Source organism: Rhamphochromis longiceps, linkage group LG9 (genome assembly GCF_057381845.1).
Source record: "Rhamphochromis longiceps isolate RC_006_pf linkage group LG9, R_longiceps_female_GT1.1, whole genome shotgun sequence".
Classification (NCBI taxonomy): domain Eukaryota; kingdom Metazoa; phylum Chordata; class Actinopteri; order Cichliformes; family Cichlidae; genus Rhamphochromis; species Rhamphochromis longiceps.
The window spans coordinates 9,192,232-9,208,043 of NC_140565.1; the positions used below are offsets into that span (position 1 = coordinate 9,192,232).

General features: G+C 39.1%; 1 protein-coding gene across 1 annotated transcript; it reads right to left on the reverse strand.

The window, feature by feature from the left end:
- Window positions 1–1,122: 1,122 nt before the first annotated feature.
- On the reverse strand, window positions 1,123–15,292 carry cul2 (cullin 2). The gene is made up of 21 exons (XM_085418160.1): window positions 15,146–15,292; window positions 14,046–14,184; window positions 13,587–13,689; window positions 13,408–13,502; window positions 10,863–10,968; window positions 10,552–10,634; window positions 8,789–8,885; window positions 8,423–8,533; window positions 7,398–7,560; window positions 7,126–7,250; window positions 5,534–5,641; window positions 5,364–5,423; window positions 5,140–5,268; window positions 4,882–4,968; window positions 4,620–4,772; window positions 4,452–4,529; window positions 4,297–4,363; window positions 2,471–2,673; window positions 2,266–2,367; window positions 2,034–2,150; window positions 1,123–1,802 (listed from the first exon to the last, which is right to left on the reverse strand). Exons 2-21 carry the CDS (start codon window positions 14,162–14,164, stop codon window positions 1,671–1,673), a joined length of 2,238 nt encoding a protein of 745 aa, XP_085274286.1. The 5' UTR covers window positions 14,165–14,184; window positions 15,146–15,292; the 3' UTR covers window positions 1,123–1,670.
- Window positions 15,293–15,812: the final 520 nt, after the last annotated feature.

Sequence of the window (15,812 nt, forward strand, 5' to 3'; positions counted from 1 at the left end):
TGAAGCTGTGGAACAGACTAAGTAAAGATATGAAGCAATGTCCAAGCATGGCGCAGTTTAAAAAGCGGTTTAAGGATATGGTTTTTACAGGGTACAGGGAAAAGGTAGAGATTTGATAGGGTGTTCTTGTCTAATATTTTCATGTGTGTGCGGGTGCACGGGTATCTTGGTATGGGTATATATATATATATATTTGTAGGTTGTGTATCCTTGAGGTGTTAATGGGGTTATTGTAAATGTGTATATGTGCGTATGTGTATATACGTATGTATGGATAGATAGAAACATATATGTATATATATATATAAAAAAAAAAAAAAAATTACACATAACATATAATGTAATTGCAAGGAGGTATTTCTGTAGTCTATTGATACTAGATAGTGGAAAAGGGGTGGGATTAAATAAGCTTATGCTTCTTCCTGCTCCTTTTTGAACATGAACGTTATTTGGAGTTGTGGTTGCTCGTTTTCCTTTTGTTTTGCTTTGTTCATTTGTCTCTTTTAATTCTATTTTGTTGTACTTTTTCAACATGTTCAAAATAAAGTTTCAATCAATCAATCAATCAATTCCACAGGTGCGATTAATGAAAAGAATCTATTTCAGGTTCCCAGCATTTTACATGCCAACACGTGGTTTTCTGGGCTATTGTTAATACTGCAAGTGATAACTTGCTTGTGTTCTTTTCTTTTTCCCTTTATTTAGTTAGGAAGTGAAACTCTTGAGATTAAGAATCTCTTTTGCGATTATAAACACAGAAAAGGTCTGTTCCTGTCTGTACAAGCCACCTGTCTCATATGGGAAAGCTCTGTTTCCAGCTCCTATCCTCGTTATCCTATCCTCACTTTTCATCTGATTGCCACCTTTCAACCCTTATCAGTTCATCATATTAATGTCAAATCACTACTCGCAGCTGCTTGACACACAGATAAGAAACATGGCAGGCTTCCTTTCCAGTGTTTCTGTGATATATTGATGATCTGCATATTTCTGGCAGCTGATCCGAATAGTGTGTTTACAGTGTGTACACAACTACAACAAGAAAACATTACCTGTAATGATTATATCTATCCCCCTCACTGAAATGGAAACACTACACAAACCTTTACATAAACCCATCTGTGTTTTTTATTCATTTATTTGACAAGCAGCAGGATCATGTTTGTCTTTATATTTGAAAGTAGATACAATAATCAGTATAACATTTTATTACAATGTTTTCCTAACTTTAATACATTTAACAAAGAAAAAAAATAAACACACAACAACGGCAAATGTGAGAAAAGAAAGCATTTTCTTTTAAAAGTGTCTCCAATTTTTTCTTTTTTCCTTTATTTTCTGTTGTAGTTTATCAGCTCTCCGCTCTCAAACAGCTACAGGCATTCTCTTTGACGCACACGTGCGTGGCACTGGTGATGTTGTAAACAGCTTAAAAATCAGAAAGTGGGCAGGGTTCGGGAGGAGAGCCTTATGAGTGATGATGACGTGACACGATGACTTTTCTTCTTTTCAAAGATGGAGGCACCGGTTTCGCTTTATTTTGCTGCACGGGGATCGGAGCAGACAGTCCAAAACCAAATGAATGAAGGAATCCGTTTCGTGTTTTAAACCTGTTATCAGTCAGTCAGTCAGTCACAGGGGCGGGTGTTTCTGTGGCTCGACTCTTCTGCTTATGCAACGTAGCTGTACTCATCTGCCGAGGTCTGGCTTCGCTCGATGTACTGCTTGTCGATGAGCACCTCGATGCACTTCTTGATCATGCTGATACTGGGGTTGAACCTGGCTTTGGACTGATTAATGACCTGGACACATGAAGTTTCATATGTAAGCAGAAATATAGATGATCTCAAAACAGGTAACCATTTAAAAACACTTATGCACATGCTAAATTTACTCCTCGGGCTTCCAACAGCCCTTCATTGCGAGCATCAATTCATTCAATCCAAGTAAATCCCTCTGACATTGACCTCAAAGACTTGTTGGCACGTACGTTTCTTTCTATCAACCTATTTGAGACAAAAGCTTCTGCTCACCTCCTGGATGAGGGCATTGTGCCGGAGCACCTTGCGGGCTTTCATGATTCTCACTATAGCAGCTTGTAAATACATTTTGCGGTCCTCGTCGACAGCGCTCCTCGTCTGCTCCATCTCCTAAACATGAGACAATTCAGGGGGCACGTTTTTAAATGTCAAACACACATGTATATACACTGCTCAGTTATCTTATAACAAAGCACAGAGACAGATCAAAATCTATTTGCCTGACCTGTGGTGTGTCTTTCTGCATTGACGTTGTGATCTTGAACTTAGTCCTTTTACTAGTGAAACTCATATTTAGTGAAAACGTCGACTCGGTTTCAATCTCCTCCTGTGAGAAGAGGGAAAGGATTCTGAATTTAAAACACTCTTGGTGCTTAATGGAATATTAGCTGAGCTTTGGGATCCACGTGATCCCACATGAAAGCTGACACCTTTTGTGAGTCGTGGTTGAGCATTTTGACGTCCAGCAGGGACTTTATTGTTTTCTGTAGCTCCTTCTCATTCATCTGCGTGCCATCCTGCAGCTCCTTATAGGTCACTGTTTGGCTGTTGTTGAAGGCCAGCAGCACAGCCATCTGGTAGGTGGTCACCATGGCAACGTAGGGCTTGGATAGATAGTTCATCTTTACTTCACCTGTGCAGGAAACAAATTACATTTGCATTTGTCAGTTAGCATGAGTCCAGCTCGCTGCTTGTTACTACCTTCATTCACCTCCGTGCATGCTTGTCCTGCATCCTCAACTGCTTATCTCACTAGAAGTTTGTTTCGAAGATTTCGCCAAACCATAATCATGCAACTTCTGGCATGAGACACCCATTTGCAGGTCCCATCTTAGTCTGCTCAAACTGATCTCATGGTACCACAAATGATGAAAATAAAGTCTACATGTGTTAAACGGGCTTTTTAACTGCACACTGGACAAAACCGAAACACGTCCTCAGCACAAACACAGGTCCGTCGACCTTACAGTGAGTGCAGAACCAGACTTATGGGATTCAACTTTAATCTCAAAATGCTAAGAAGAGCTAAAGTTTGATGTGTAAAATTTGATGTGTAAAGTTTAATATGTTCTTCAGAGATTATTACATACCACAAACGTCTCTCAAGTGGAGAGTGATAACTTTAAAATGATTATCCATCATCTTGACCCAGAATGGGTCATGGTCTGAGAGCATATGGAACCTGTCTGAAGTGAACTCTTGTTGAATAACTGATAAATCTGTTTACTGATGTCTGTATGGGTGTGTTCCTGTGACTATACAGCAATCAGGCATAACATTATGAGCACTAATAGGTGAGGTGAGTAAAACTGATTTTCTCTTCATCATAGCACCTGCTAGTGGGTGGGGTATATTAGGAAACAAGTGAACATTTTGTCCTCAGGGTTGATGTTTTACAAGTGGTCCAAGGAATAAACAATAGTGAACCAGAGACAGAATCAAGGGTGGCCAAGGCTCATTGATGCAAGTGGTGAGCCAAGGCTGGTTGTGTGGTCCGATCCAATAGATGAGCTACTGTCGCTCAAATTATCAGTTCAAGAATGGTTTGTGGAGCACAACAACGAGTTTGAGATGTTGGCTTGGCCCAGATCTCAATCCAATCGAGCATTCGCGGGATGTGCTGGACAAACAAGTCAGATTCAATGAGGCCCCACCTCACAACTTACAGGACTTAAAGGATCTGTTGCTAACATCTTGGTGCAGATACCACAGCACACCTTCAGGGATCTAGTAGAGTCTATGTCTCGATAGGTTAGAGCTGTTTTTGCATCAAAAAGGGGACTAAGGTGACACAATATTAGGCAGGTGAGCATAATGTTGTGCCTGATGAGCGTACACAGGACGTAACTTTACTTTATATTACCTGTCAAAATATAGGAGCCAATTCACTAAACTCTGGCTTCAAGGATTATTTGTCACCTAATGTACAATCAAATCACTGCTATGTGACAACTGTGGCTTGTTCTGCAAAGGTTAAAGGGATGTTTTCATGTAACAGTGACTCATGTTTGACGGAATCACTTTAATGGATTGAAAAAGAAAGTAAAGTTACAGATTCCGTGCACGATCCTAATGATGTATGCATCATTTTCACACATGCATGTCCCACTTCCAGGGAAACAAATCTCTGACATACAAAAACATATAGTTTGGTCCTTCATAACAGTACTCCCGTTTCTGTTACGCTTCCTGTTTGTGCTGAAAATGGTGCCTTGTTATACTCGCATCTTGCATAATTCTTGTGTATTTGTGTTACCTGTGCAGAGATAGTGCAGCCAGGTCAACTTTCTCCCACTGAAGTGCTGATTATAGAACAACTCAAACTGAAAAGGGAAGGTGAAAACAAGGTTAGTCCAACAATGTGCTCCTTTGATCAGCATCACTCTTTGAGTATTATGCAGCGCTCCTCACCATCTGCACGCTCTTCTCTAGTTCTTGAGGGATGGCAAATGTGGAGGAGGGGACGTGTGTGAGAGGCCAGGCTCCAGCCTGCCAAGCGAGAGCATACACCACAACATTACAGATTAAAATGTGGGACACAGGCTAAAGTTTCATTGTGAAGCATTTGTGTTTACTGACCTGTAATACATAGATCTGGAAGCTGATTCCCAGGTCCACCACTGTCTCCTGTGTCTTGATGAAATTGTTGAACTTGTTGTTGAGGTCAGCACTCACGCTCATGTCTGTGTACATTCTGTGGAGTTTGCTGGTGAACTCATAGCCACAAGCTTGCTGCAGGGTAAGAAGTAGTATGAGCAGAGGTGCAGTAAAGAAGGTAAATGAGAAGCAAAACAGAGAACCTTAGGTGTCTCATACATCACAAGTCCAGCTGTGGATTTACCTTAAGTTTGTTGATCATGGCTTCTTCTGAATCCATTGACAACGATAAACCATGTATTAACCGCTTTGCTAGCATTCTAGCGTAAAACTGTAGAAAAGGAAAAAAAAAAGAGAGACAAACAATGTATATTTTGGGACAACTGAAGATATTAAAATGAACACCACTATTTTCAGCTCAAAATCAAACTTCAGGGCTGAGTTGTTATGTCAAAATGTGACAACAGTTTTTTTCTCCTTTTCTAATACGCCTTCTTGTTACCTTTTGAAAAATGTCCTTGTCATCTATGTACTTGAACACTGTGATGAAGCTGGTCAGCTTGTCCTCCACTTCATTTTCTGTCATTCCTTTAGCAGACTTTTTCAGTAGATTGTCACAGTATTTCGCCAGCTGGACAGAAACACAAGGAGGGACATGACCTGGTCAAGGCATGGGGTACAGCACTGCGTGATGCTCTGTGTGTGTGTGTCTGTGTGCGTACTCACGAGTTCAGGGGCTTTGCAGATGGACTTGGGCTCCCTGAAGTTAACCACAGACGTCAAAGCCTGAGAAAGAGACATCAAATAAACACTGGCTGTCAAATGACTTGAATTGTGAGAGAAATGAAAATAAACACACACTTGTACATTCAATAAGACCGTGAGGAGTTTGATACCTTATCGAGGGCACTCATGAAGTGCTGATCTCCATTTAGAACTGTGTTAATGAGCTGAACAAATTTACTGTGAACTTCTAGCACTGACTCCACAAACAGGGTTGGCATCTAGGGAGGGGTAGCAGGAGAAAGACAAAGCAGTATAAGTAACAGACATTTTTAACGATAGAGAAAAAACAAACAAAAAATGCTAAAAACAATGGACAGCTAAAAATGTAAACGTAATTAAATTATTTGAGGGAAAAAGTGGGATCATGTATGTCAACTTATCAAATTATCATCATTTGCAATAATATTGATACCAACAGTGCCATCTTAGCCTCTTCCAGCACAACTTCACACAGCACTGCTACAGTCAGGCACAGATCCTCCGCTCACTAACAGCTAAAGTAGTTAAAATTCAAAAAACACTGATCGACAGTTCCAGAGGTCTGTAAAGCTCCTGTTTCGACAACACTGAATTAGTTAACAGTTAGTTAAATAGTTAGCACAAATGTTAACTTGGCCAGCTCACATGTTAAAATTAGCCATTTAACTATTACTAATTACTTGACAGTCACGTTAGCCACTTGTTATCATTAACGTAGAAACAAATAGACCACAGTTAGATACAAGATAAATAATTATTGCAGGTTGAAGGGGTCAAAGATTGAATATTGAGCTGTGACAGAAAGGATTACAGACACATTAAGAACCAGGCGGGTTGCTGGCTGTGCAGAGAGCCCAGAGTGTGGAGAACTAATCCGAGCAAATAAAGAGAGAAACCGGAGCAGGGCAGCCAAATCGGATGGTTTCAGTGCTAAAGAGCAGAGCTGAGGATGTAAAGAGCTGTGGACTGAGGTGGAGCAGTGTGAACAGAGAACTTACAGTCAGATACTGACAAGATGACAAACTTGAACTTTTCTACTTTCACAATAATTTATTAAAATGTGTTTCTTATGTTTTTGTAGCCAGCTTTAAAATTCTTCGTTGTTTTATCATAACAAAGATCACACTTTATTCAAAGCTCACTTTTACAGAATGTTCAAACTGGTACTGGTATGGAGATTGAAATCCTAGTATTGTAAAACACTTATGCCATCGTACATATTAGTGACAATCTGGTTACTAACAAGTCAGATATACAATTTAACTGAACTTTAAGGCGACGAGCTTACTGTACTTTAAACCAAAGCATTTTTAAGCATGCAGTTTCTCATTGGAATGTCTTAGCTAATTACAGCGCTTCAGCTTTCATTTGCATAACACGCTTCAACCTCAGCATGTGTAGTTTTCAGTTTGAGGGTTTTAGTTTTGTTTATATACTTGATTCTTTACCTCATAAATAATGCAACAGTCCTTGGTGATCTGGTAATTTGCCATTGGTTAAGGTAATTCCTAATTCCTAAAGAAACATCTAAAGGTACATCCACAGAGGAAGAGATGGTTGACCACTACCAGGTATTCCAGACTAGTTTTCCTCTGATGCACTTTCCAATTTTTTTTTTTTACATGTCAATCAACTCCCTCTTTGCTGTCATTGGCAATTGCTTAGGTGTGTTGTATGTACAAGTAGAGACAGGCATACAAATGTAGACAGGTGTAATACTAACATTTTCCTGAGAGAGGTTACTGGTTCCTCGGATACCCTCATTGTGGATATGGACTTGCAACTCCTGGATCATATGCGGCAACCCATTAGACACGGCCCGTAACAGGGTGTACATGTTGGCCATGTCTGGACAAAATGACACAACGTTTCACATTACACAGATTTTCACATTAGAAGTGCGTACTTTGTGAGAGTGTATATAATTAATTTGGTGATAAACACTGTCTTCGAGCCATAAAACAAAACAAACAAAAAAACCACAAGCGGACGAACCATCTTTCTTCTCCTGCCGAATGATGTTCTGGCACTCCCCGTGTAGGAACTGCAGATGATCTGCCACCATCCTCTGCTGGCATTCATGGATGACTTTGGCGTAGGAGCTGGGGTGCAGGTACTTCCGACATCTCACTTCTTCATCTTTCAACCGTGCTAACACCTGCCACAAAAGAAAGATGTGATCAAAAGGGCAGGTAGCTTGGTTTCAAATCAAATACAGAAGAAATCATTTGTAGGTCCTTGATTATCAGCACTTTAAAAAAGGAGATGGGTTTTATACCTGTACACCGTTATATTTTACAGGAAAAAATAAATATACACCTATACACTTAATGGCAAAACAAACATCTTAATCTGAAACACTCCTTAAAAGACGTTATAAAGCTCTTTCAGGAAACACGTAGCCGATAACAAAGAAGGACAAACAACACTTTTTCCTACACATAGTTGTAAACTGGGTCAGATAAGGAAGCACAAGAACACTATAGTACTATAGAGTCTGCTGCTGCTCTTTCGCAGTCATATCATATATTGATCTATCAAATGGGAATGCTTGACCTTGATGATGACCCTGTTTACAGGCTCAAGGGACAAACGTACAGCATAAATGTGATTACTGCAGTGACTAAGTGACAGAGAAATGGTGTCATGGTAGCAGACATGGCCCAGGAAATCCTGTTATCAGCTTTAGCGATTTAATGATATAGCTAATATTCACATTAAAACTCTTATGTCACCAGACTGACAGGAACTGATGAGTTGATATGAATAACCTGTGGATGGTGGTGCACACACATACACGCAATCATTCACAGAAAGATGCAGTGATAGTCATTAGAAATCCAAGAGTGACTAAAACCAAACCAACTGAGCTTCATTTTGACTTCTTAAACACAAGAAAGCTCAACAATATCAAGACGTTTAAAGCGATGCTCAACTACAGGAGCTTGTTCGCTCATGTTCATCCTGGAACACATCCAGCGTTCACATACTTTTACTATCTGTTGTCCATCTTAGCTTACCTTCTCCATATACTGTGAACAGTTGGATTCCTGCAGTAGATTGGAGGCTTCCTGTTTGTAATACTCTCCTGTTTTGGTCAGAAATGGCCCTTCAAAGATTTCCTGATAAAACTGCAGCATAGGAAGAGAACGTGGCATGCACAGGAGTTATCGTTTAATATGTATACACTGGTCTATGTAAAAGGCTGCTTCGTACTCCATGAAACACAAAACTAGTGGTATTCATGGCTGTGAAAGTTGGCTACATTGTTCGTATGGCGCAGAAAATATGAATCCTAAAAAACCCCCCACAAAAACAAACAAACAAAAAAATCCCAAAACAAAACTGTAGGAATTGGATGGCTGAGCTGTTATTTGTTGCCTCACCTTTAGTGGAAACTTCTTCTTGTACTGTTCAACATGAACAAAGGAGTTGATGACCCCATGGATTACTTTCTGGTTGGGATTCTCACCACAGCGATCACTGTCAGAGAAGGGGAAGGTTTTTTGAAATGTTTAACTAAATTGCCTTGAGCTAAAATTAGCAGATCTCATTTTTTTCCCTTAGCATATGGTAAATAGTTCATAAAGATCATGGATCCAGACTAAGGATGCCAATCCAGTACTTGAGTTTTTTTCTTTTCTTAGTGAGGTAGAGTTGCTCATTTCAGTTTAGTTTATATTATTATTGAAATGTTTAGTGTCCATGTTAGTTTTAGTCATCTGTTTAATCGTTAAAATATGGAGGGTATTTTTAAGGGGAAAGACTTATGAAACACGGAACAAGTATTACAACACTAACAAAACTATGTGAAAGCAACTGACTCATGCAGCTGTGGCCAGAAGTTTACCTACACTCACCATGAGCATGAATGTCATGGCAATTTGGGGCTTTTAATGATTTCTTCGAAGAGTTCATTTTCCAGGATGGAATGACTGTACATCTTTAATGACTTTCAAAACTAAGAGTTGCACAAGTTTGGATTAATTTGGGATTTTCTCTAATTCACACATGGTGGAAAATATCCACACATTCACTTAAATCTTTCATTTAATGGTGCCGTGCTTTCTAGTTAGCGATTGAGTACAACTGACTAGAACGTGTCGTTTTTCCTTCTTTCTTTCTCAGACTGCTGGCTTATTTTTGGTTCCTCGGGTATTTAAAAGTAGAATGAGAGGCAGAGTCTTCCCTCTTCTGTGGAACCAGCTCCCAGTTTGAATTCGGGAGACAGACACTCCCTTTGCTTTTAAAATTAAACTTAAAACTTTCTGTTTTGATAATGCTTACAGTTAGGGCTGGATAAGGTGACCCTGAACCCTCCCTTAGATGCTTGAGGCTTCCCATGATGCACTGCATTTCTTCTTCACTCAAATCTTTTCATTTTCCATGTGTTTATGCACCACTCTGCCTGTCTTTTGTCCCATCTCCCTCCCTTTACCCCCAACTAGTCATGGCAGATGGCTGCCCCTCCCTGAGCTTGGTTCTGTCTTAAGTTTCTTCCAGTTAAAAGAGAGTTTCTCCATTTCCCACTGTTGAGGGTTTTCACTGTATTATTGTAGATCTTTACCTTACAACATAAAGGGCACTGAGGCACCAGAGGAATATAATTGAACTGATATGAAATAAAAAGCCGGGACTGTGCCAGGAAACAAACAAACTGAAATGAACTCTCTGAATTCTGCCAAAGAGAGTGATCAGAATCCAGCCAGAATCACGTCAGACGCTTGGTAATGTTGCTGACAGCTACCAAAAGCATCTGGCTGAGGTGCAACTTGCTGAGGGACATTTACCTAATATTAGTGCAGGTGTGTGTATTTCAGCCTGCAGGTATATTTTGGAGAAAATCCTAAATAAAATCAAACTAGTGCACCCAGTTCTTATTGGTTTTATAAGTCAGTAAACATGTATGCCTTACAATGCTTCAATAAAAGACTGTCATTAAAGATTCGCACTTAAATCTTCTCAGGCATATTGTGCTGACACATTTTACAAACTTCCCCAAAAGACAGTTACTCTATATAGGGACTGGAAGACAGCCACTACAGTAACTGAACTCAAGGCCAAATGATGGAATAGATGACAGCAAAAATATTTACAACAGACTGTTTTTGGCAAAAAAAGAAAAGAAAAGAAATTAGAATAAACATACTTTTTGATTTCATTTAGCAACATCCGGATGAGGACAGCCTGAAGAGGCTCGATCATTAGCTTCCTCCACATATCTAATGCCAACTGCAAAGAAAAACAAAAAGACAGCATATTAGTTCTGCTTCAGCACAGACAAATCCTACATCTAGAAGGGTAGTGAAAGGAGAAATGTAGGCCTATGCAACAGAACACTGATACTGAATCCTGCCAATCTGTCCATTATAAGCACTCCCCTTATCTCCATCTAATATAATCCCAGCGCCCATTGAAAAATAGATGTGCAGCAAAGGTTTTTATGCCAATGCTTAGTACCTCTCCGATCTCCATAAGCGGCTCATTCATGTCCACTCCCCCGTAGCCATACTGCAGGTCAGCTTCTGTTAGTTTGTTCTTCTTGATGAACTGAGTGTTGAGGTACCTGAACAATGTGGGGAGATATTCAAGATGTTTAAAGCATCGCAAAGATTGGAAGGAGGAATAAACACAGGCCTCATGTTTTCTGAAGAAACACTAAAATGCTGCTGACAAATGCATCCTGTTTTCATTCACTCATAGACGCTGTGTGTTACTGGTATTGTTTGGTTAACCTCTTGGTTGCTCACTCTGTGGTTATTTATCTCAAAATTAATGAGTGAAACACAATATCCAGACAGTAATCAATGCTCCCATTATATTTTGTAAAAGCTTTTTTTAGTCTAGTTGCACTTTCATTATTTATTATTTACGAAAATAATGACAAGAAAATGATTTTAAAAAGGTTATCAACACTAGTCAAACACATTAATAATGCTTGGTGGTCTCACATAACAGGATATGCTCAGAAAGATTTGTTTATCTTTGGATCTATTAACCAACATTCACAGTGATGAAGTTTAAGAAATCCAGATCCTCTGGCAGTGTCCACTGCCCTTTACATTGCAGAAACTGAAGCTGAGCTTCATTTACTTGTTCAGCCAATTTGCTCTGACTGAAAAACACAAAAAAAAAAACAAAGAAAAGAACTGAAAAACTGTAGATTAAGTAATTAAACTACAATCAAAGCAGCAATAGTACTTTGTGTAGTCAAAAGTTTTTGAATTTTTCCACAATTTGTTCAAAATTGTTTTGGGGGAATGTTAAAATATTAACAAAGCGTTGGTCTTTTTAATGTGCCTATTCACATTTTCAATACCCAACTGTATCATCTACTCTTACTGGTAGCAGTTTATAACAGATACATTTGAGTACTGAGCAAAAATGAGTTTGCCCTTGTGTTCTGTAATGTCTATGAGAAGAACAAGATAACAGTAAATGAGTCAGTAATAGTCCAGAGTTAACACTTACATCAGTGGAAAAGTTTTATTTATTTACCAAGTAGTACCAAACACTGCTACAAGGACGTCTCAGTTTGTAGTACAACTAATTTATATGACAGATAATCAAATTCTGAATGCATTTGCTATTAGGGAGGATTCATATGTATACGCTGCTTCAGGGAAATTACTCACCATAATGTTCATTTCTTATTAATTTTGATGTAAATCGATAAGCTGGACAAGCAGCTACAACACTCTTTCATTACTCAAAATGATTTGACTAGCTGGCCACAAGCACTTGAAGTGCTGAACTTTTCTTAACGTTTCAGCACTAGTGAAGCCACAAGTCAGTCAGGAAGCTGAATGGGAGGAAGGAGGATTGTAGCCTGAGTTGCGTACAAATGAATGAATCCTTAGTATTTGACAAACAAAGCAAAAACTGAGTTAGCACAGCAGGACAACTTCCAGACAAACTGACAACTGCTTTCAAGCTCTAATCCATGATGGCTAATTTAGTCCACCTTAAATAGCGCACAGCTATTATATTATATTTCACAGCTGTGCAGCCTGCCTGTGACATTCAGCCTGTTTTCTCTCATTCACTCTGACTGTAAGTCAACCTGCCAATATACCAGCTAGTGTTGAGTACCAGTAACTGCTGGAGAGCAGAACTGTAGAAATAAAATAGTCATTATTGCTGTTGTTGTTCTTTTTTTATATATATTTTGGGGCATTTTTTGTTCCTTTGATTATAACAGGATAGTTCAGAATTGCCAGGAAAGCTGAGAAAGAGAGAGAGGATAAGAAGACGCACAGCAAATGGCCTGAGGTGGATTTGAACCCAGAACTCTGCAGCAGTCTTACAGCTCATCAGTCGCCTGCTCAATCCAGCAAGCTAAACTTACAAGTTAACAAAGTCTGTTCTGATTCAGTCCAAACTGAACGCAACTACACATGTATTTCACAAATTGATGTGTTAAGAATAATAAGCATCTCTCTTCGATGCTAACAACTGAAGAAATTCACTACTAAAGCCAAGCGCCTTACTTTCTTCTCTCTTGCTTGGACCGACATAAATTACAAAAGCATATGTATGCACAGGGAGTCTGGTGGGTAGCACGCATAAAAATAGATCTAAGAGCTCTACAAGGGAATATTGATTTAGAGTGAATAAAGACACACCGAAAGCCTCTTGGCACCTCACACAACGACATTCAAAGTAATATTTTAAGGGACAAACTAAAGGCAGGAATACTGAGCCTTGTAAAGGAACAGAATTAGTACACTTTGCATTAAGGAACGCTAAACAAACAAGTGGACTTGACAAACACAGAAGCCTGGGTGAACTCATGCCTTCAGTTAAAAGTGAATGTGAAACACCGACTACAGACATGCTTATGGTTTGAATCAGGCAACCTCAAACAACAGAGGCTATACAAACATTTTGTTTATAGATAAAAAGAAAAAAAGGCTGGAGTAAATTGTGTAAATCAACTCTGTGACTCACTGATATCAAATTGAAACACTGAAATTACAGACACACAAAAAAGCAGAAATGTTACCTGTACAAGCAGTCCATGTAGTCGGCTCCTTTACTGTACTCATCCCAGTATCTGTGGTACATCACTAAAACCTTCTCCTCTGATTCCAGAACTTTCTGAAATACACACATAAGCGTGGCAGCTTTAGAGGAAATGCGATGTGATAAGCAAAGAAAAAGCACAGAAGAACTTTTGCTTACCTTGTACAACTGACGAACATGGTTCTCAAGAAAGATTTTGGTCTCTGTGTATAACTTTTCACCTAAAGGCTCTGGGTATGCAACACACAGGGCATAGATGTCACTGGTGACAATGTTCAGGAAGAATGTGAGGGATGTAAATATACACACATTTGCTATTAAAAATGAATAAACACAAATGTATTTTACAATGACAACAATGCTTTGGCAAATCTGTATTTACACTCAAACCCAGTGCTGAAACTTTTTAAAAAAAAATCTCATGTTGCAGGCTAAATTGGTTAAACAAGAAGCGAGCTGGTAAAGTCTCAGATTAGTCTCAGATTTAGCCATTCTTATATTTTGCACAACTCTGTTGCTTGTGAAGCTCGCACACAAGAATTTCACTCACATGTACTGTATCAGTGTACCTGCACATGTGATGTGACAATAAAATTGATTTGATTTGATAAAGGATACGAGAACCTATCATTCCAAGTGGCTCTTTCCACATAGTCGAGCATCACCACAGCCTTGATTGTTGTCAGTAACTTGTTCCATGTCTCGTCAAAATTTACCATCCGTGGCTTTAAGGACATTGTACAGTTTCTCTTTTAGCCTAAGAGAACGACAGAAAAAAGCACATGAAAAGAGGAGTGTGCAAAGAGATTTTAAAAAGGAAGAAATAAGGGGCTTAGTTCCTGGCTTTCGTTTCTTCATTAATGATGCAACTGTGTACTTTGCTTTATATATGACAGTAACAGTCAACTCAGCCTCAGTAGCAATGGCAACATAAAAGAAATCATGGCAAGGTGTATTCTCTCGACTGTTTATTTTTACTTTCACATGAACCATAATACAAATACGAAAACAGCATTACTCTTAGGGCAAAATTTATATGTAGACAAACAAAAATGAGTGCAACACCATCAGCCTGTTCAGATCAGTTTGGCAGCAACAGATGAAATCAACAGAATAGACAAGTTCACTGTGTCATTATTAGCGGTCAAACTTGGTACGCACTGGTGTCAGCATCACGTAGCAGACATCCTTAAGCACGTTACCTAGCAATATTAGTACCAGCTTCTAGGGTGTGCGCCGGTACCATCACAGATTACATGACCAGAAGGTGAAACTGGGCCCAGTGTTATTTCTTGTCATTCATATCACTTAATTTCACGTCACAGAAAACACTACTACATCATCAGCCACTTCACATTTACAGATGTCCGACATACAAAACGAAGCATTATTAATAAACATTCCTCTCGTAGTCGCGCTTAACGTAGCTAAGTTAAGGTTACTAGCTAGCGGAATGCCAATCCCAAAATAGGATGGCGAGCTAAAAGGCTAACTAGCTTCTAGCAAGCTAACTTCTTCCTGCTCAAGTCCGCACAGTTTTGGTGAATCAGCTAGCAGTCGGCTAGCAGCAAGCTAACAGTAGCTCAGCTATCGCTAGCAAAACTGTCATCTTCTTCACAATTTTCCCACATTTACACTGACAGCTCGGCAGAACACGGTGCTGCTGTTAAACAAAACAGTTCACTAAGGTCGAGCGAGGACTCCTGGATAGTACTTACCTCTGTACAGTAATTACTTGTTATAAAACTCCGATTTCTCCGCTGTCACAGGCTTGATTTGTCTCACTTACAGGTCTTCCCTACCTCTTGGATTATACCATTTTGTTAGATGCCGATGTATTATCAAGATGGGTGATAGTCATAAAATATACTGTTACCATTCCCTGTGGTTACTTGTATTGAATAATAGTTTAATACTTTAAATAATTTATTCCAAATCTGTTTGTAATAAAAATAAACCCCTTAAATCAACATCACGAGAACACCCATTTAAAATGGTATCGCCCAAACTACGGCGACTGCTTAGGGATTGACCATCAAAAATGTCATATTCTTCATATTCTCTGGGTTATCATCGGAAATGTTTTGGTATTAGAAAACGTGTTTTTTTGTTTGTTTGTTTGTTTGTTTACCTTAGGTCTCACAAATATGCAGCACCTTTACCAGGCAGCTCAAGAGCCAAGCTCCAATTTCCCTCGAGATGAATAAAGTATGATCAATCAATCAATTCTCACAGTAAAAGCCGACACAAACCTGATAATTGTGGAAGAAAATTAATCAAATAAAACTTGTAAACTGTTTGAAAATGGCGTTCTCTTGCACTTGATAGGTTTACGATACTAACAGCTCAGTATTCGAATAATAACAATTTCAGTTCGTACTGAGC

What these genes read in the sequence shown, in the direction of transcription:
- cul2 (XM_085418160.1), bottom strand. Translation starts at nt 14,164, where the DNA reads ATGTCCTTAAAGCCACGGATGGTAAATTTTGACGAGACATGGAACAAG. An exon ending in ACTTGGAATGATAGGTTCTC is followed by an intron (nt 13,690 to 14,045) that starts GTATCCTTTATC and finishes CATTGTCACCAG; the next exon opens with TGACATCTATGCCCTGTGTG. An exon ending in TCGGCAGGAGAAGAAAGATG is followed by an intron (nt 7,251 to 7,397) that starts GTTCGTCCGCTT and finishes CATTTTGTCCAG; the next exon opens with ACATGGCCAACATGTACACC.